At 35.0% G+C, this 22,427-nt stretch overlaps 1 protein-coding gene across 1 annotated transcript in view; it reads right to left on the reverse strand.

Moving 5' to 3' along the window:
- Positions 1-1,841: 1,841 nt before the first annotated feature.
- Positions 1,842-22,427, reverse strand: part of LOC104278709 (ryanodine receptor 3-like) — a gene marked incomplete at its 5' end in the record, with an annotated part of 32,042 nt that continues 11,456 nt past the window's right edge. The window contains 16 exons of the mRNA XM_009875759.1: positions 1,842-1,849; positions 2,623-2,760; positions 7,569-7,671; positions 8,260-8,460; positions 9,155-9,755; positions 10,760-10,986; positions 11,345-11,431; positions 12,533-12,698; positions 13,239-13,399; positions 14,474-14,698; positions 15,956-16,164; positions 17,798-17,972; positions 18,618-18,823; positions 19,744-19,891; positions 20,282-20,441; positions 21,935-22,018. Of these exons, the coding sequence (XP_009874061.1) occupies positions 1,842-1,849; positions 2,623-2,760; positions 7,569-7,671; positions 8,260-8,460; positions 9,155-9,755; positions 10,760-10,986; positions 11,345-11,431; positions 12,533-12,698; positions 13,239-13,399; positions 14,474-14,698; positions 15,956-16,164; positions 17,798-17,972; positions 18,618-18,823; positions 19,744-19,891; positions 20,282-20,441; positions 21,935-22,018 (2,899 nt within the window). The remainder of the gene's footprint in view (positions 1,850-2,622; positions 2,761-7,568; positions 7,672-8,259; positions 8,461-9,154; positions 9,756-10,759; positions 10,987-11,344; positions 11,432-12,532; positions 12,699-13,238; positions 13,400-14,473; positions 14,699-15,955; positions 16,165-17,797; positions 17,973-18,617; positions 18,824-19,743; positions 19,892-20,281; positions 20,442-21,934; positions 22,019-22,427) is intronic.

Here is a 22,427-nt window from a genome sequence, read left to right on the forward strand (position 1 = left end):
CAAACTTACTGAGGGAGCACTCAATGCCGTCGTCCATGTTGCTGAGAAAGATGTTGAACAGCACTGGACCCAGAACAGACCCCTGAGGAACACGGCTTGTCACTGGTCTGCATGTGGACATCGAGCCATGGACCACAACTCTTTGAGTGCGACCATCCAGTCAGTTCTTCATCCACCGAGTGGTCCATCTGTCAAATCCATGTCTCTCCATTTTAGAGACAAGGACGTCATGTGGGACAGTGTCAAATCGATGTCATGTGGAACAGTGTCAAACGCCCTGCACAAGTCCAGGAAAGAAGTAACCTTCCTGCAGCGTTTGTTACAAAGTTAACTTTAACATTTTTTTATTTCAGTGCTTCCTTTAGTTAGAAGTAGTGTATCTTTGAGACACCAGTAATACAGGCAACAGACTATTTTCAGAATGGAGCTATCAATTACTTAATATACATGCATTATTTCTTAAATTGGTTAGCCAACTAAATACTATTCAACTAAATAGTATTCAAATATTTGCTGTATAACATTTGTGAATCTGGCTCTAGGAATCTGAACACTTACTGAAACAAATTCTTAATCCCCTTTTGGGCTTGTTTTACACTATTAGGTATGGTAAAGTAATAAAAAGACAAATATGAAATACGGCAAGCACGTGGTATTAGCATATAAATAATAACAAATGTAATTTTACTCTCCTACAGGTAAAGATAAACTTTCCATATTTTCATATTACAAAATCTATTAATTACAGTGCTAAGTTTATCAGTTATTCCTCTGTGTATAGAATAACCTTAACACAACTACATTTATGTCTCTTACCAGAACTACTCTTGATTCAAGAGTAAAAACTTTAATTAATTAACAACTTTAAAGAAACCTTTGCGCAGCTTTCTCTTAATATAATATACAAAATTGACATATATGATATCAGTTGATACCTACAACATATGAATCAAGTCCAACCAACCTCCAACAGTGCCTTGCAACATGCAGTGTCATTTTTTTTTTTTTTAAGAAGCAAGCTCATCAACCTCTCTGCTCAGCATCAACCAAGAGAGAGCTTGGACTGTATGGCCTAGAGGACAGAAGGCTCATGGGCAAACTTATGATGTGTATAAATACACAAAGGGAGGGTGTAAAGAAAACATGGGCAGGCTCTTTTCAGAGTCTAGTGACAGAACCAGAGGCAAAGGACACAAACTGAAACACGGAAGGGTCCGTCTGAACAAAAGGAAACACGCTGGACCACTTGACCTCCAGAGGTCCCCTCCAACCTCAGCCATTCTGTGGTTCTGTGAATCACTGCCACAGGGCATTACAGATCTGGAAACAGAATAATAAACGCTGGCTACTGGCCTACTCTTAAATACTATTAAACTAATTAACTTCAAATAATTGTACTGTTTCAACAATTACTCTCAGTTCTCTGTTGTGCTTATTCAGCTGTGCTGGGTGGGAGCACTGTTTTCAGTGATGCAACGTACATTCTCCTATATATATTGTTACAAGGTCTGCGAATTAAATTGTCTCTCATTATTTTCAAAACATATGCAGAGACTTTTCCAATGTTTTGAATTAAATATTTCTATTTTTTAAAAAACATTAATAGCTTAATATTATGCAGTAAACACACAGGGATATTCCAGTCCTCCCTCTCGTCTGTAATATACTGCTGCAGAAAGGAATATTTAAAAAATTCTGCTGAATGGTGTCTGTATATTTAGGCAACATGAAAGCTCACTACAAAGGGCAAGGAGATATATAAACTATAGAGAAAAAGTTTCAGGCAAATTGATGATATCTCCACAGTATTTTTCTTTGCCCACTGATTTTAGAGATGTATGTTAACGACCTACAGAAGCAAAGAGGAGAATAAAAAATACCACTACTAAATTCTGGAAAATTCTGTTAACTCAAGTATTTACAAATACAGAATTTGTACTCGTGAAAATATAGATGTCCCTTCTGTTTAATTAGTCAAATAGATTTAAAATTTCTTCAAATTAAGAAGGGATATGGTCAGAAAGAGTATGGTATGGATATGTACATATACATGTATGTGATGCCTGAGATAAATCAGAAGTTATTCGTTTTTAATGAATGTATATATTCACCATCATCAAGTGAAATTAAACAAAAGCCACCGCTTTTTAGATAAAACCCAAGAACTGTAAAACCATTTTGTCATATATATCTTGGTACTAAGACACACAAAGCTTCTCATACAGCCAAGAAAAATGAAATGAAGTTAAGCTGTAAAGAAGAAAGTTTCTGCACTTAAAAACCCACAACATATAAATGGAAACTTCTCACATTTGGAATACTTCAGTTGAGATTATTGTGTCCTAATTAACTTTTTACTTTTCTTCATAAAGAATATGTAAACTTTCAATCCCAGAGTTAACAACCTGGATCAAAAAATCTTCACTCATTTTAATTCCTTGCGTAACAGTGCATCCAAGATGTTAAGTATGCAGGATTAACTGCTCTAAGAGGCAGAAGGAACCTCAACATGTAGTCTCCTTCTTCACTCTGCCACAAAGTTTTATTAGACAAGGTGCACGCTGACTCCATACACCTTTAACATTTGCATCAGGAAAGTATTTATGTGGAAAGATAACTTACTAGGAGATTTCTCTTCTTCCTCCTTAGGTTCTACTTTCTCTGCTTTTGGTGGACCTTTGATTTTGTACATTAATGAACGAAGTTTGCCAGTCAAGGAGGAATCTTCCTCTTCCTCTTCCTCCTCTTCTAGCGGAATACCTTAGAAGATAATACAACTGGTTAGAAACAAAACCTTTGAAGATTAACTCCTTCAATATTTCAAAAACACCAAAATACCTACAGGAATTCTTGTTTAACCATCAAATTTCACACCGGAAAAAAACTCATGTAGTAAGGCCAGTAGCTTTAACACTTTATCACTCTGTCCTGGGTTTAGCTAAAAACCCAGTTCTGTTTACTGATTTCTACTTTCCAGTTTCATCTCTTCTAAAAGGCTGCCCTTTCTGAAGTTAGCAGCATGTTTTTGCAGACAGCGTGTGCTCCTGGAAGTGATAACGCCTGATGTTTACAGTTACTGCCTGGGACTGGGATGCAGAAAGGCTCTTGCTGGTACTTATTCCTGCAGTGACCAAGGCCACTGCTGGCTCTTGTGTGCCAGGCTGGGGGTGCCAGGTAGTAAGAGGGGTCACAAGGAAGTAAAAGGTTGCACATCCAGGGGATAATAGACAGGACAGGTGACCAACCAGAGTATTCCATCCCATATACATCATATTTAGTATAAATCGAGTGATCACGAGACTTTCGTCCCTTTTCTGCAATGGCTGGCGTCCAGGGAGGACTCCATCTGACCTCCTGCTTTTGATCCTAAGTTCCCAAATTCAGCTCTCTCTATCCAGCTCCCGCTGCCACTGAGCCTGGGGCTTCCCCAGTGCTGCCTGCTCTGCAGCATCAGTGGGGATTGATACCGGGGGAGGGAGTCGGGTTCAATATCGGGCTACTATCTATGGTTCTATATAGTTCTCTACTTTTATCATTCCACTATTATTTCTATTGTTTCATTAAAGCTGTTCTAGTTTTTTCTTCTCTAACCCGTAAGTCTCTCTGCCTCATTCCCTCTTCCTTTCTGTTTGGGTGAGGGGGGAGAGGGGGTTAGAGAGCGTCTGTCCGTGTTAGATGCCAGTCCAGTCCTAATCCACGACAGATTTATTGGCGCGCAACGTGGGGCAAAAAACCACACCAATCAGGCTCAGAATATTTTACCGACTATTTAAATACAACTGGGCTCTGATATCTTGCCCACATAGTTTAAATTCCATCCGAAGCAATTGAGAGCGTATTAGATCTTTTCTTTGAAAGTTCTGAAGGGTTAGAAAAGAAAACCAGACAGCTCACATCATGTTACCATTCAGTGAAACGGTATGTCATGTCCTCTTAAATATGGGTTCCTCACTGGGTGTCAAAATTTTGTCCAAACTCTCGAGTGTGTTTTGGTATACCGCGACACACTCAAATTACATTTATTTCAGTACACACACTCACTTCCAGATTTATAGTATTATTTTTCTCATTATTCTGACCAAAGAGAGTATTTTTGGAAGATTCTACTATCAAAATTAATTTTGATTCAGAGTCATATTTGATTAAATGTGATGCTTTGTTTCAGAAAGTAAACTAAAGAAACAAACATATAGCCATATCTCACAATATAATAAAAATTTTCACTCAAGATATTCAGCAGTTATAAAAAAAATGTATTAAATGAATTAAAAATTGTAAGAAGGTAGATGTTCAGAGATTATACTGGTACATCTTTTTCATGAAAATGTATATGATGAGACAGGATGTCATTCTCCAGGGTGGTTTAACACAGGTCAGTTCACTGCATTGCTTCACAACCACTTGAAGTATTTTCAAATCTTTCACAGCTCTTAGTGAAAATCAGATACCACATGTATTACGTGCAGAAGCACAGAACATCTAAGCAGGTTCCCTTGAAACCAGATCTAACTGTGCCAAGCCAAAATATAAGCTTTTGCTGTTTGGCTGCTAGTCAAAGCAAAACCGAGGAAAGGAAAAGATTTCCACACATAACACTAAAGAGATACAAGTTGGAGCAGAGGAAAAAAAAGTAAATTGCAAAGGCTAAAACTGGTATTAAGAAAAGAAATTAGGAAAGGAAAAAAGGTTGGAGAAACTGCTGCTTGCAGCTGGCAAGAGGAAGGAGTTAAAATTACGACTAGAAGTGACTAGGAAGAAAAAATAATTCAGAGGCATAGGAGAAAATTAGAAATTGAAAACTTTATAGAGAATTTAAAGAATGGGAAAAATGAGACTGGCTGGGCAAAATGAAAAGCTAAGAATGAAGGAAAGATATATTTAGAGTCTGGATCAAGTAAGAATGGGAAATGTAGCCACTAAGGAAAGAGAACATAGTTTCTTGTTTTCTTGAAAATCCTTTCTGGCGTTGAAAAAACCCCAATCTAGGCCCTGGAAGCAAGAGAGAAACACTGGGAGAAAAATTCTTGAGAAGCTGAAATGGAGAGACAAGAAGAAACACATGGGGATGATGAGTTAAGACAGCATCAGACTGAAGGAAATGAGGTCTGTGCCTGTTCTAGATGGGGTTTCATTCACTACTCCATATCCTTCACTATTCATTCTGCATCCTCTCGGAGTTGCAATCCATTCAGAAGCTGACCATCTCATATTGCTACTGGCTAATTCCTTAATTCAAGCAGCAGAGGCCTGAGCACTGGAACAGATGGTTCCAACCCAGATAAGAGTCAATTTGGCATTATGCATTGAAATTTGTCAAAAATTTGTTTGTTTTGCTTATAACCAAGAAATTACACACAAAATTTATGATAGAGAACTATTATTTTGCTGACAAAATTAACCACTCACAGTTAGGACATGTTAGGATTAAGACTGCCTCAGTAACTTTAATTCAGACTATTTGCGTATATTCATCATGAAGCAGCTTTTAATTACTTGATTGCATGCATATTTTTCCACTTATGCCACAAAGTATTTTTGATTAAATATTCCAAGCACAACTCCTATTCTTTTTGTCTGCAGCTGTGATTGCTTAGTTCTGATTTTCAGGACTAGGTCAGGACACAGATAACGAGGAGCATTTATCCCTAGTGACCACCTATCAGAAATGTGTATAAAGTAACAAATATGGCTTTGTTTAGATTCCAGGGGATTGTTAAACTATTTTAATCATGAGATCATGCTTTCTCTATCTTCAATTCTCTCCCTCATTCAACATGCACATTCATAATGTAGTGAACTCATAAAAATACACCCCTGAAAAGAAAAAAACCCACCACAATTAGTAGAGTTTCACCTCATGAAAAGGTAAAGAGGTATCAGGAGCTAAGCTAACTCAATAACACTAGCAGGACAACTTCAAGGTAAAATATACTGCAGAGATAAGACATTCCCAAGTTACGGGTCTTCCATAACCTTCATCCTGGAGTCTCAGAGCGCTCTCTGATGCCAAATAGGCATTATCTTTGAAAATCAGATCAAGTGCTAAGTGACTGAACAATGGAGATGATCTGCCTGAATAAAAATGGTGAGAAAGAGAAGTAGCTATGAAGATATTAACTATTCACTTTGACACTTGGAAGAAAAATGCTGGAATGAAGGAAAGAGGTTTTGGTAAGCACTTAGAAGCAAGAATGAATAACAATCAATCAACACAGGCTTGTAAAAGCCAAATTACGTTAAACCAGCTAAACTTCCACCTATAATGCAGCTAACCTTAGAAATACAAATCTTGATTTTAAGAACCCTTAATGCTGTCCTGTACAACTTCCTCAGAAATAAGCTGATGAAACACCACCTAGATACCCACTGACTTACTCATCTTTGGCTGAGGTAGTTAAAAAAATGGCAACTGGCTTATCATGAAATCACAGCTTGATGGTTGCTGAAAGTTCTAATAAGGTATTTGGACATAGCAGCACAAGATGATAGCAGAAGCCTTAACCACACAAGGACAGAACAGCATGGAAGGCAACAGAAATCACAAACTGCTAATTACAGGTCATTAAAACAATGCAATTCCATCAGCTGGGTAAAACTGATTTTAGGGATAATCAGCAAAAAAAGAACTAGGAGACTGTATTAGTAAAGATTTAGAAGAGACTTCAAGCAAACAGAAAGGGGGGAGAGAATCTATTAAGTTTACTGATCGCTTCCTGGGGAAGAATTGGAAATGCTGGCAATTCACTGTCATGACCCTATTCCCCCTTCTTGAACAAGGAACCATAGCACCAAGAAATGCACTGAAAAACATGAAAAAACTTGTGTGTATCAGTTTTAACCGCATAATTATTGGGAATGAGCAGTAATAACTGGATGATTGACCATAAATGTTAGTATAATTGTAAACGGACTAATAATTCCACAACTGTCTTGATTAAACTAGTATTTCAATAGACTAACAGAAGATTTTTGATGTCACATATAGAAAGCAATTCCTTAACCCACACAAACTGCACAAGGTATCTGATATAGGTCACCCTTGAGGATAACCTAAGGAAATTCAAATTCCATGATCTGGGCAACTGAAGCTGTAATCTTCAATGCAGTACTGTTTTATAATGATTGACCATCATGGTTATGTATATACTAGGAAACTAAGGCAAACTAGCAGCATCACCCATCATCTAATGTTTTTTATTAAATTTTCTACTGCTCAGCTTCCCAGCAAGTATATTCTTTCAATACCTTTTATCTGTTTGTATACACAGAGACTACATAAATCTTCGGAGATTATCCAACCTTCTTGTTTGGATTATTTTTGTTTTTTCTCGTTAATTCTAAAACTGATATATAAACAAGAATAATACCAGATGATATCTAGCAAACATAAAATCACGCACAGGTTTTGTGTATTTGTAATATGCACCAAAGTTTGTCAGGAAAGTCACCACGTAGACACAGTAATACATTAGGAAAAACACATTCATACCAGTATTTTTTTAATGATCTCTTCTTTTTCATGTAAAGTGCCAAAAAGACAAAAAACCTAATGACAGCTTGCAACTCACCACAGTGAATCAGAAGATCATCATGAAATTCATATAACTCATCCCTAATCTCCTCTGGGCAGGGACAATCTTCTCCCAGTTGAAAATTCAGCAACATATTAATCTTTAAGGGAATTAAATCACACTTAAACACTGAGCCAGTCTAAGACACATTCTAATAACAACCACACTTTACCTGTTTATAATCAAATTTACCAATAAATTAATATATAACATAGATTTCTAATGCAGCTTAACGGAAATACTAAAGCAACAGTACTCTGTCAGCTTTAATTAAGATTAACATCAAAATGCAGTTACACTTAAAAATAAAGCCATTTCCTGGAGGCAGAAATTACCATTTCCAACTTGCAGATGTCAGCACAATACTAACTTCATGCTAACTTTTAGCAACTAAAATTATTAAATTGTCATCATTTTGCACCACTGGATGAATCTCAGCTTCTCAGCAGCATTCTATTTTTCTATACTGTTAAGAAATCCTAGATCAACATTGGTTTAGAGCTTGAATTCTGGAGCAAAGGTATAAGCATTCTGACACTCAATATTTTGTGGCATATTAGTAAATTTTATTTCAAATTCAATTTTGGTTCTTTAGCAGTTGTAATGGTAGTTTAGAAGTCAGAATTATATTTTATCATCACAAAGAATTTTTTTTTATATTTAGATTCAGTCATTTGTTTAATATTACCTGTTCTTGAGGAGGAGACCGAAATTCTTTAGTCTTCTTGGCAGTCAAAGCAGCAGACATGTTCAAGGCTTGCATGAGTTCATTGTACCTGTATTTCTGATTATATTGCAATTTTGATACATAACGATCTGCAAATGATACAATTGCTTCCACTCTGTGTTGTAGCTCACAGTCACAGAAATAATTGAGTAGATGACACATCTAGGACAGAAACAACAGATGAGTTCAAGAGTTTAACAAATTCCAATTGGGGAAGAACTGCAGTGGCTACTGCAACAAACTGTAAAAATGAGAAACTCATTTTCCCCTATTTTTCTTTTAACATTGTAAAGGTAACAAATTTATGCAGTTTTGTTACCCAAGCAATAATACTGCATTGCATTCACAGTCTTTCATTCCATGCACTCAAAACATGCAGAAATCATATAACAGTTTCAGTTACAAGGGTCCTTTAAAGGTCACTTGGTCCAGCCTTCCCTCTTTAAAAACACGCCTATAAAATACATATGCTATTCGCATATCTATTTCGAGTGCAGATACATATGGAAAGAATTGCATCTTCATCAAATTTGATTATTAATGTGAGGTTATAAAGCAATGCAGAATAATGATCTTCAGGATTTCCAACCTGACAAACCAGAGAACAGACAAAAAGCTCTACCTCTCTTCCATCAATAGTAGAACATATGTAATATTAAATGGTCACCTGAAGCTTAACAGATTCTGGTAATCTTGTCTGCAATAAGCCCTTTGCGGGAGCTTTTGTTTCTTTTATTGCTTTCTCCCCAGCTTCTACTGCTTTTTCTTCAACTTGCGTAAATTCTTCTTTCTCTGTCCTCTCTTCTGCTTCTTCTTTGTGATCTCCAAAAACATTGGGATCAATGAGGAGTAGCACCTGCTTCACATCATCATCATCAAAAACCCCCATTACGAGCAACGTTGCTATCAGTTTAAGAACAGGGACAAACTGGAATGCAACCTGTCCTCCAACAGGGTCTCGTATATGAGCACCACTACACTGGACCGCCTCCGTTAGCATACTTATGGCCTTGGATTTAAGTGTATCAAGGGGTATTTCTGGGATGGACATTTGACGCACAATAAAACATGGAGTAGAAAAATTAAAGCTTGGTTTCAGGCAAGTGCTAAGCCCCACTCCAGGTAAACCATGCTTCTTTGTTTCATCAGGATATAATTTAATAGTTCGAGTTTCATCTGTAACTGGAATGATAAATTCATTGCTCATCATGAGCTTGGCTTGCTTGGCATGCTCTAGATGAATACTAATAAGCAAGTCATAGAATCCAGAACGTAGGAGTCCAGGTAAATATTGATTATCTATTGTATAAAATAGCTGAGATATGTCCACATGGCTACAAAGTGCATAAGCAACTCTAGTGTTACCTAGAGCACTAACTGAGCTATAAAGTTTCAAAGTGTGGTAGTGAAACTTCATCAAATCTTCTTGTTCACATAGTTCCAAAATATCAACGCATCTGTTATGAAACAAAGAAAGAGAACACCAGTCAATTTCATAAATAATAATTTTGAAAAAAAAGTTTTATAATCTCTGCACATTTTTCCACTTTAAACCAGTAAGATTAAGGCTCATACTGAATAATCTTATGTGTATCACTAAACCACAGGAAATGGTGCTAAGATTATTTACATCTACTACTTCACAGGGGAAAAAAAAAAAAAAAAAAGTCTAAGACAGAGACGTTTCTTTGGGAGCTACGGTAAATTAGAGATGGTTTTTAAAAGAGAAGTATTTGGAATACTGAAACTCTGTACTGAACAGTGCCTTTATAGTCTGTTGATGATTACTGATTTATTCTTTCCTAAAAACACAGTATTTTTTACTCTTTTCCTGAATTAAGTTTTATTAACAATAAATAAAATTGAATTTTAAAAAGAAGCTGCAAAGTAACTGATTCAAGTACCACAGATAAATTATCTTTCTGCCTTGCTTTTGCTTATAGTTTGATTTGACATTGGTTATAATATTTGATATTTGGATACAAATAGTTTATTATCCTCAATCTGAAAATAAAATCTAATTAAAATCTAAGAAAGTCAGGAATCTTGTCACTAAGAACATAACCTAATTCATGTAAATTCAGAGCAGATGAACAGTAGGAGATTACATGGTTTTATTTCAGTATTTCAAAATACCACTCGCATGTTCTTTATATTTGGCTTTGTTTGGTTTTTTTGAAGCTGAGAAAAATCTCTATTTTTACAGATGTAGAGATTCTATTATAATTTAAATAAAATAAGATAGTTTTGTTTTCTCTCATGTATGCAAAACTCATCAAACGGTATAAAAATTATTCAGCCTCTTGTATCTACTTAAATTACATAAATATGATATTACAGCAGATCATAAATTCTGAACAATTTTACTGTAAATATTCTCTGAGGTAGGTTTAGCCAATACCCAGATATCAGCTTTCAACACATTTTGGCATCGGGTCACTGTAGTTCCTTCCAAATGTACCTGTTTTCTTCTGGAATATGAAGTGCCATCATCTGCAGAGGTTCCAAACACTGCACAACCCAGCCATGACGTTCACTGACACGCTCGGTTTCTACTTTTAGAAAACTGTTTGGCATCCTGCTCCATAAAACAGGTGTAATTGTTTGCACATCAAGGCGAGGGGGACACTGAGGAACAGGATTTCTTTCTTCACTTTTAAAAATTGCTGCTGATAAAGGCATGGTATTCTGAAACAAGGAAGTGTATTAAAATTCTTTTGGTAACATCTAAGAATGAATAAACCTGTAATACTGAAGGGAAGTATAATTTATTGATAGCAAAGAATTCAGAAATATATGTCACTGCAATAAACAAATTCCATTTAAGAAACCTAAACATTAAGGCTGCTGTCCTCAAATAACAAATGCAGTTTAGATTTGTTGAACAATTCACTTCATATAATAATAACATTTACAGAAGTAAATCCAGGAGTCCAATAAAATGTCATGTCATTGATTCAATCTTCTTAAACAAATTCAACCCAGCAGTAATTTCCTTGGAAATAAACAGATTTAAAAGAGCATCTTTAAAGAAAGTATTTTGTACCTTTAATTTACCAAGTTCAAACTGTACCAAGTTAGTGCTTGTGGGCTGTACAAAAGTTGCTGGAAAAAGCTTTGTGTTTGGTTCAACCTAGAAAAGAAATGAGATTAAAAAAAATTTTAAAAAGAAAAAAGAAAAAATCTCCTAGAATATGATACAATATAAAATAAATATCTTATGCTTCATTATCAAATAACTGCAGACCCTGTATTAAAGTGTTGATTAATGCCTATCTGTAGTTGACTTTAATACAGTAAAATATTTGCTCAATTATCTTTACAGGCCCACCTAACTTTCATGCAGGTGTTTCTGCTGCCCATGGGCTCCCAACACCCATAACAACTCTGGAAACACCACATGTTGATTCTTTTCAAACACAGCCCTGAAGCCTCTGTCCACTCTTACAAAATTTACCAAAACCAGAGCTGCCAGATCATCTCCCACTCCCATTTATAGGCTGTGCAACCCTGGCCCAGTCCTCTTCAATAGAGTCAGTATAGAACGTTCCAACAAATTTAGTTGAATAACACTTAAGTTTTATCTATATTACAGATTTGTGGGGTTTGTGTTGACAGAGAAGAAGGCAAGCAATGCTTTGATCTAATGTTGGATAAGATCTAGATGCTCTGCTAATGACAAGTGATCTTACTAAAAGCAATCTGATGCTGAAAACTTGTTTCAGCTACTGACCCGCTTACATTAATGACTCCACATTTTGAGAATATTTATAGCATTTAGGGCACACCATATTTATTTTGGCTTTGCACTTTAATGCATATTTGAATTTTGGGTTTTGAAATTTAGCAAATCCCAAGATCTCCAAATAATTTTCTCAATCCATATCAAAAATTACTGTATCTAAAGTCTGATTTCTGACCTTATAGTAAATAAATATTTCTGCTATATCACAGATTTAGTTGTCAAAAAGTAACATTCTAAATCAAGATATTGAGAGGCAAAAAAATATTTTTCTGAACATATCTACCAATGACTTTCCTCAACATTTGAAAGAACTGGAAGAATCTGGAAAAATGAGAGAGGGAAAAACAGAGATAAACCAGAATAACATGGGAAAACCTGTTATTATCACACAAATAGTGTTCAGCTAGATTTCTGAACAAGAAAAAACCGTTTCATAATAGCGTCAAAACGACCAGCTTACTAGCTAGCTTCCTCAAAATCTGATAATACCTGATAACAAGTGCCAAGCTCCTTTCCATTGGCTGTGAATGACAACATTCCAGTAGCTAGATCAACAAAGCATCCAATTTCTAAATCAACATTACTGCGAGCTGATCTCTGGGAATTAGCAATTACATCTCCTCCCCAAACCATGTAGCAATTGCTGCGCTTCACGCTGAAAAAAGAGCAATAAGAAAGAAAACAAAGCATAGGTCACAATGAACTTGACTAAGTATTCAGGGAAGATTTACTTTTCAAGGCAGTAATAGTTAAAGAGATCCTCAAAGGTGCTTGTGCTGCTCAGTTTTGTTTCCTCATTAACAGCCTTCCTTTTTTGATAATGTGAGCATCATGAGTAAAGGATCAGACTTAGTGCACCTTCACTTTTTTTCCTTTTTGATGATTATAAAGTAATTTCAGATTCCTATGTGTGATTACATAAGATACATTAAAACAAATAAACCAACTTTGGATGTTAAAAGAAAGAAGCATCTCAAAACATTCTTTCAAATAGAACATTAATGATAAATTTACTCAATTTAACAAGTTGTATAAAACACATTCATATATAAATGAGCACAGAACACTCCTGCACCATAATCAATTTTCTTATTAATTTAAATTAATGTTTAAAATATCATCAAGCACAGGAATAATTCACTTTTGAAAAACACTATTAAAATACAATCTTAAATAAGCATAAATAAACTCATACCTTTCATGAACTCTGCCTCTCTCATCACCTAAAGTAACTGTTACTGTACAATTTTTGTTTAGGTCAAAATTCTCACTGTAAAAATGATAGTCTGGTGTTACCCAGCCAACCCAGACAGAGGATGGGTCTTGGCCAGCAAATATCCGTAAGGAATAAAAATACTGTAAAGAGAAAAATAACATATTCGTAACAGAAATCTGAATACTAACTTCCTATATATTTAATTTTAATAATATCAATTCACATTCTCTTAATAAGTCACTTTAAATGCTCATAAGCTAAAACAAGAGACAAGTGGTTGTCTTAAACCACTTAATGTGAGATTATCTTAAAGTGAGGTTAATGTCTCAAGTCATACAACTCTGGGCATTATTATCTATATGTGGTGTCATATCATAGCAAATGATTAAAAAGGCTTCTTTCCAACAGATCAATTTCTAATGAACATGCTGCCACAACTAAATCTACTTCCAAAATCTAAAAAGAACTGAGCACCTCAATGCATTTACTTACTGTAGTGGAAGGAGCAGCAATTTCTTGGCTGTGCTTTCTAAAATTAAAGGAGCATCAGTAAATAATTTTTTTTTCAGAAGTAGTAAATAGAAGTACTCATTATTAAACTAAGTATACTTACAAGATAACTCATGTTTTCTGGGTACTGAGCATGCATGAGTAAATTAAGTATGCAAAGACTGTACAGGACACAAACATACACAGAAAATAACTGATGGCAGTTAAGGCTGAGGCAGGAGGAAGAGATAGATTTACAGCAATTAACTAAAGAGGCAGGCAATGCTGGGAGATGCCGAACTCAGTAGTATCTGGTATCTTTAAAAATCTGTCCCACAATCTTTTTTTCTATGCATGAATTAGTCACTTTTCCAGTAATGAGCTACCGAACAATAATGTTGATGAGCATTAATGCAATGGGCAAAAGATTCTGAGCTGGTTTTCCAGCCTGGCTGAAGAGCTTTGCGAATCCCAACGATTTTTTAAGGCTGGTAGCCACTTAGCAATGAGTAACTATGAACCTTGTGATGCACCTCTTCAGCAATAGTTCTCCCTTGCCTGGATATAGCATTCTGAAGCAAAGTTGTGCAATAATTTGATTAAAACCATCAAGAACAAAAAAAAAATCTCAGTAACATGCATCCTATGCTAGTATGTGCTTAGTGCAAAACCAAATGTGAAATCTTGCCTGTACATTTACATTAAGAGTATGAAATCAGATTTACATTAAGAGCATGAAATAAAGCAACTAAATCCAAGTCCAACCGTTTTTGGAAAACATCAGATGAGGCATTTTCCACACCCATGCCAAAGTTGAATGTTGAGTGGAACTCAATGGGCATACTCAAACGACAATATATCATGTCTGAATTGCTGTTCTGTGTGCCAAATGTTTTGTGAGTAACTTTCAATCGAGGTGGACTCTCAATGGTTCCGTCAATTCGCCATATCTAAAAATGAGAGAAAATATTTTAAAGTAATACTATTTCAAGAAAAATGCTGAAAAATTTCATTAAGCAACTACACAATGAGATAACAAGAGATAACCCAAGTTTTTCAAAATTAATTAATTTCAAAACTACTCAACTTTCTTCTCTGACAAGAAATCGAGCCTGAAGGGCAAGGGAAGTAACAGATTCAGTATATCCTAACTACAGTAAATATTTTCAAGTTGCTCCATACAGCATTTTCCAAAGAAAAGTATAGATTTTATTAAATTAATTCACTTTGAGAGAACAAGTAACTGAAAAATTCTTCACAAGAGTCAGTAGTTTTCCATCACATTAAGAAGAAACATCAGAATCCTTCTGATTATCATTCTGAAGTCTGAGTTTGAAATTTTTTTCCCTTGTGCTGAAAAAGTGAGTATGTTTTTAAACTTGACAGGAACATTTCAAAAACTTTTAAAGCCAGGAATACAGTTGAAAGGATCCTGATTAACTGAAAAGAATGCTGAAATAATTTAGTTGAAATTCAGTGAAGTGTATTTTTAAGTTAAAGACATTCAAGGATAGTTATTAGAAAATAATTGGCTAAACACCTAAACTAAAATAAATTGCCTAGGGATTATAGTAAGAAAAAAACTGATCAGGAATTAAAACATACCATTGTGGAATATATCAGTATAGAGTATTTTATACAAAACATAGGATATATTATTCTGCTCTAAAGCAGATCAGTTAGGGAGTTGTGGAATTCCTGCAATTGGTGCATCATAAGAATGAATGAATGAATGAAACAGGTATCACTCAGCAATACCTAAAGTATACTTAAATGTCCCTTGGATTAGTGAAATGGACTAAATCAGTCACTGTTTAGCTCATACTTACATTACCTTAAGTGATGCTGAGGTCAGCTGAGCAATTTTTAGATATTCAAGAAAAACGTATAGTAGTGAATTTTTTTTTAAAAAAAAGTGAACGAAAGATAGAATATGAAAAAGATTCTAAGAAATCACATCTGACGTGTTTTAAGTAGCTATACACAAAATCATAAATATAACATATAACAGATCAGATCCATATGAATGATAATACTACCATCAACGAAGTTGGAGATGGACAAGATCATCTGGAATTATCAAAGAGTGACTTAATAGATTTCTATGACAAATTATCTGATGACAGTAAGTATTAGTAAGGGTTTAATGTGTCATCTTGCTAAACAAACAGTTGATAAACAGCTGTCTCCCTAACATGTAATGTTACCTCAATGTGAGGATGATTTTTTGGCACATTGACAAATGTTGGTAAGCGTTTACTAAACCACATAGCAACATCTCGGTTCATGTTGACAGCAAAAGGTTCAAAACCTTCTTGAAGGCCACACATTGTATAATATTTGAATGTACTGGCATCCATTCCAAGGTTCATACGACCAATCTGAGATAGACCCAGTGCACAAATTGGAACAAAACCTAAGAAAATGATACAACAACAAAAAAGAACAATAATTAATTTCAAGAATACAAGCATTCTATTTTGAATTCATCTATCATGATCTAAACTTTAGCTCCTACAAGTAATGCACATGAAGTGATTACAGTAGCAAAGATTAAAGCTACTTTAAATACTGTCGGAGTTCAATTTAACTGCTACCCAAAAGCCCAAGGACTTCGGCAATTAATGGACATTATACACACTATTTCATTTATTTAAATATTAAACTAGTTTTACATTTATTAATAAGTAGTAGTAGATCTGTGTGAAAAACAAAAAAAAAATTCCAAGTCAAGAGGTAGTTCTGTGGACAATTAGATTTGAAAACTCAAGATTTGCTTGCCAGTTATTCATTTATTAGAAGAATTGGTGATCATCATTTTTAGACTGATAAACATGCCTTTATACAATGAGTTGGACACTAGAAGACAACTTTGGCTAAATTAGATTAAAGTTATTTACCTAACAAATATTAAGTATGGTCTCTAAGAGCACTGAATTTTCAAGAGGACTTTCAGATGAGGTTCAGGTATCTCTGTACATCTCTTTAGAACTTAGTTTGTCATGAGTAACTATAAATTTGTTGCCAGCCTTCATCTCTCCATTATTCATGATGGACAAATACACATTTCTTTAAGGCTGGCATTTTTTATGAGCGAATCTATCTGATTCTCCACATACGTGTAGCAGCCAATAGAAAGGGATGAAAGACTGTTGCGCTATTTATCCATCTCCCAAGAAGCAGAACTTGGAGCCAGTTCAGGGAAAAAGTCAGCAATATGACTATGGGAGATATTTTCTCTCCTACCCCTTCAACTTTAAACCTTAAGCAAAGCCCTCTTAAGGTCCCTCATTCTCTGCCATTAGAAAAACTGTATCAGTGGTCAGACCACAGAGGGACAAAGTGAGCAAAGTCTCCTGGTAGTTACTAATGGTTATGAAGCCACTACTGCTTGGAGAGGATATGCTTCAAAGGAAAATGGCAACTAAAAATGGAAATATTCCTTGCCTCCTTCAGCACAGTCATGTAGATACTACTGTTCAAAAAAGCAAAGGCCAAAAACAGAAGAGAAGAAATAGCCCAGGAAAAGGAGAAATGTAAATAATGTATGAATAGGACAGAGAAGAAAAATAATTACAGAACAGACTCAGTTTATATTGCCAAGACTTGTTCTTTTGGTGCAGCCTCTCACCACAGAGTACACATTTAGTCCTTCACATAGTATGCATATGTTCCAGTGAGATAATCAGAGACTACATTTTCACCTCTTGGCAATTTTTCAAAGTGCTTATTATTGCCATTTCTTCTTACTGCTGAAGTTCAGTCCTGTGAGCAAACCTAGCAAGGCTCAAAGAAAAATCACCCATTCTGATTGCTGAAACTCCATTAATACCTACTTGTGGCTAAAGGAAAAAAGGAAAATCAATTTGTGCCATATAAGCACTTCTTAAAATAAATTTTTATGAAGTTACTATGTAGCACAGTCTGAAGGCTCACATCAGTGAAATACAATTTGATTTTTGATGGCTCACTAAGCCATCAAGATTAGACTAGTTTTTCTGGGTTTTGTTTTGTCTTCTCATAATCGCGTAACTATAAAAGAAAATTACCACTTTCTATTCCAAAGTCAGCAAATGCAAGTTCTGAACCTTTACTGGTTATAAGTAACTCTCCATTCAGAGTAAAGATAATTGATTTGTCATCCAAGTTTATCATACAACCAACCACATCTCCTGGTTGCCAGCTTCGTCCAAAGAATCCACTGCCTTGATGCCAACGCTGGCCCTAAACAATAAAAAACCAACCCCAAACAAACAAGTAAATAAACACCATGTTAAATTTTGAAAATAAAACACAAAATAAAGACAAACACATACTTCACTTTACATAGTCCCAAAGTAATTTGCAAACAATATTCATCATGGCTTTCAGGTAATTATCTTACTTATTTCACACAAAGGAACTAAGGCACTCCAATTTAATTAATCTACAAATAACAATTTAGAACCTGTATGACAACCACTGCTCACTGGATTCCACTTTTCACCTGTCATGTCATTATCATCTTTCCAGTCCTTTAGGAGTCAAGTTTGGAAGAAAATGTGCAGGAATCAGAAAAGACAGAAAAGGGAAAAACAGAATTGTGGTTCTCTCTTCCAGTTCCTGAAACAACTTTGCTTTATTTTTGTAAAACACCCCTCAAAAAAAAAAAAAGGTATATTCCAGGAAGTCAGATATAAACCAACACACCTCTTTAAGCATAATTTCAATGACCAAAATTGAAATGCAGACATTATCCAGCAGGAAACAGAGCTCAGAGATATCTTTATACGAAGGAAAAATACTCCAGTACTTGATCTCAAATATACAGAAGAAACCTCTCTGTCTAGCCTGTTCAAAAAAGTTCAGAAAATATAAAGATGTACTGACTTTGCTTCCTTCAAATACAAATGCTTGGTCATCAGCTCCCAACTCTATGTCAGGTCGACAGCCTGGCCTGGCCCATCCAACACGCATATCTCCACCTGTCACAGCTTCAAATTCAAAGTACCACTTTCCAGACTTCACTGCATAAGACTGTTCTACTCTGAAAAATCGTATCTTGTCAATGCTGACTTTTTCCCCTGTTTGGACAGCTGGAAAAAATAAACAAGAGAAAAAACCCACAGCTTTTATAACTACATGAAACTATAAATGCCACTGTGTAGCTTTTCATCTGTCGCCAATATTTTCTATCTCTGAAAACAGCCATTACCTACCATTGCATGTTTAAGAACCTTCATTGTAAATGTTAAACAAAGGAGCAACAGCAATCACCATACAGAGGTTAGCATATTCTCATTCTATACAGTATCAGCGATTATTCACTATTTAGAACGACGATATTTACAGTACCACTCAATGCACAGCCCCAAACAGAAAACTGACCAGAGGAAACTTCAGAAGTGTAAGATTACTACATGCAATACAATCCAATGCAATAATGCAGTATTACAATACAAGAAAACACTTTCCTACACAAGTCAATGCATTTAGAACATTTAAAAATATTTTGTCAAAATATTGCAGAGGTAGAGTAAATATGAAGAAATACTTTAAAAGAATTTCTGTTCCTGATTTCAATAATAAAAAAATAATTATTGAACTTGGTGCACTTTCTTGACTGCTACATAAGAACTGAGTTTAACTTGAAGTAGTCACGCCCAATATGCATGTAGAAAATAAAAATACTTTAAATTAATCCCATACTATTTTCTTCCTCTCATTATTTCCAAATGAAAATTATTATGTCCACACACATTTCAGATTTTCTTCCATCTAAAAATCAGGGAAAACACTATTACGATATCACTAGCTGCAACTCATCTATTTTAAAAAAATTCTAAATAATATACAAGTAATTACACAGTATATTTGCACCTTTCAATAAAGTCTACTGCAAAACTACACTACTATTTACTTGTATGTTATGCTTTTCCTCTCTATTTCAGTGTTTCACGTTCTTTTACCGGCACTAAAGGAAAAAAAGGCCACAATTCTTATTGGAAGGACGTACCTATCTCTTGGTCAGGTGGCTCAACACTATAACCATAGCCTGCAAATGTTCTGACAGCTTCACGGAGGCTATCTCTATTTGATTTTTTAGTACGTTCATCTAGTAATGCATATGGCACTAGCCGTGGATTACGTTTGTTCTTAAGATCCTGAAAAGGGTTATAGAAAAGAAGAAAATTCTAGTTTAGCATCATAAATATTTTATATAACAAGACAGAGAGTATTCTGAAATAATGTTAAGATCACAGGAGAGAAATTATATCAAGAAAGAACAGTTCTATGAAAGCAAGCCCAGTTGTTAATAACATTAAAAACCTAAGGCCAAGAATGAAAGTGAGTATGGAAGTACACTCTCACGTATCTTGTAGCTGCAGCCATGCAAGGCTGACAGTCTACTCAGACTTGCATGGGCAAAGCTGCTTCTTCCTTCTCCTCAACCCCTCTATCTTTTCCAGACATTACACAACATAACACATCTAAGTGATGTTCTTGAAAATATCATGCTTATTTACATCAAATAGATCTAACAAAGTCCTTACCTGCTGAATGCCATAGGTCCATCCTTGCTTTATTCTGTCTTTTGCCCAAACATTATGTGCATTTTCTGCTAGTTTCTCAACTAGAAATTCTTGAGAAGGCAACAATTTCACTTCAGAAAGATCAAGAGGGGCAGGTTTGTACCCATTTGACATCATGTAACTGTAAGTCAGCACAAGAAAATAGAGTCAAGATACACATCTGATAGTATTTAAAGTTTTTTTATGTGGCATTCATAGGGTGGGGTCCACTTTCCCCACTTTTTGGCCTCCTATTCTCCTATTTCTTTGCTAAATACTGCATTGCATTTATTCATTGACTGGGATATCAACTGTAGTCTAGCAGAGAGTCTCATTTCCCACCTCCTCACACCCTATCTAGTTAAATATGACCCAGATCTGCATGTGCATCCCCAATATTTACTACAAAAGCCCCAAATTGTTATTAAATAAGTAGTCCTACATTTTTTTTTATGCCACTTAAACTCTTCAAGTAATTTCTTTTTTAAAGATCTGCATGAATACTTTTTATGAAAATATTTTTTATGCATTATTAAGTAGGGTATTTTTATCTAGTAGTCTGTAAAGATTGCATTATCAGTTCTTCAACAGAGGAAAACATATTTTAATTATTGCTCTTCCACCTTTTTCATTGAATGATGTTTTGCAGATTTTTAATAGCAGATATTACCCTCTCCAACCCTTCCATGGAGTATAAAGACTGCTCTTTCAGACATACGCAGACTCTCTCTTGCTTAAATCAGATGATTTCCATTTGTTAGGCTTTTTCATGTAGGCAGTAGATATTTTAACAAGAGTCAGAAACTAAGATCTATTTGTTCTGTTATTCAAGACAGAGTATCCAACTAAGATTTATTTGTTCTGTTATTCAAGACAAGAGTATCCAAACAGTATTACAACAGACTGTCTGCAGTATGAACCTCAAGAAAGGTCCTCTTTTCCCTTTTTTTAAATTAATGCAATCAACTAGGTCAAGATTACCACCTCCCATCTCCCTTATCATAAAATTATGTTTTACTGTTTGCTTTAAAAACCTAACTTTGTTCTCATAGATAAAGCTGCTTCAGGTAAAAACACAGCTTGTGGGTTGATAAACTGATGTGAGATGGCAAGTATCCAAATCACTGTTTCTGTCTTTGAGTTTTGTTGCAGAGCAGGGCTTTAATCTGTCCCAGGAGGACTACAGAATCCCCACAGACAAGGCGAAAATATATGGATGTAATCCTTGATTAATCTTCACCACTTCTGGGGCAATTAATACTGATGACTAAAAGATGTCTAAATAAAAAACATCATGCAGCTATTTTAGCTCCATCTGCCATAGTTTATCTACCAAATAACAATTAAAGCAAAAACACAACTATATTTTATGCAATAATCTACATACGTACATTTCCTAGAAATGTGCAACTTTAAGAACCGTAATTTTCTTTTTTTTTTGGCCTCTTCTTTATAATGCAGCAGCATTCACAGTCAACCATCATCAAAGGCCAGGCAACGGACCAACTACATGCTCTCTAAGTCGGTATCAGGTATGGAGTTCATAAGTATTTTTTAAATCGCTTTGAACAAAACTATTTTAATTAATATTCTGTACTTACAAATAATATATAATGGTTATGTTATGGTACATACTTCTTTGGGAGTTTGACTTTTTTAAGGTCTTCCTCAGCTGCTGGATGAGCATGAACAATGTGACATCCAAGGGCCAAAAGGGTTCTGCCAACATAAAAAAGTGGCACTATGAAACACAAGATTATGGTGCTCAGCCATTTTATAAATTTCTTTTGGTTTTAGTATAAATATGCAGAACTAATGATATTCAAAAAACAGGGAAGTAATTCAAAATAACAGAATTTCAAATCCCTAACATTTTAACTTATCAGAAATAACAAATAAAACCTTCCAAGTCTAAAAAGGTACAGATCTGTGGCTTTAAAATTATGCCACTTTATTAAAAACAACTGGATTTGATGGTGTTTTTACTTTATATTTCTGTAGGGACAAGATTTTTTTAAATTGCCCTGAATGTGTTCCTGGAACTTCTAGCAGTTAGCAGAACACACTTTGAATAAGATATTAGAATATCTTACAACAGTATGAGGCGCTTGAGTAAAAATAAAAAACA

The sequence above is a fragment of the Apaloderma vittatum genome, unplaced genomic scaffold (genome assembly GCF_000703405.1).
Source record: "Apaloderma vittatum isolate BGI_N311 unplaced genomic scaffold, ASM70340v1 scaffold40878, whole genome shotgun sequence".
NCBI lineage: Eukaryota > Metazoa > Chordata > Aves > Trogoniformes > Trogonidae > Apaloderma > Apaloderma vittatum.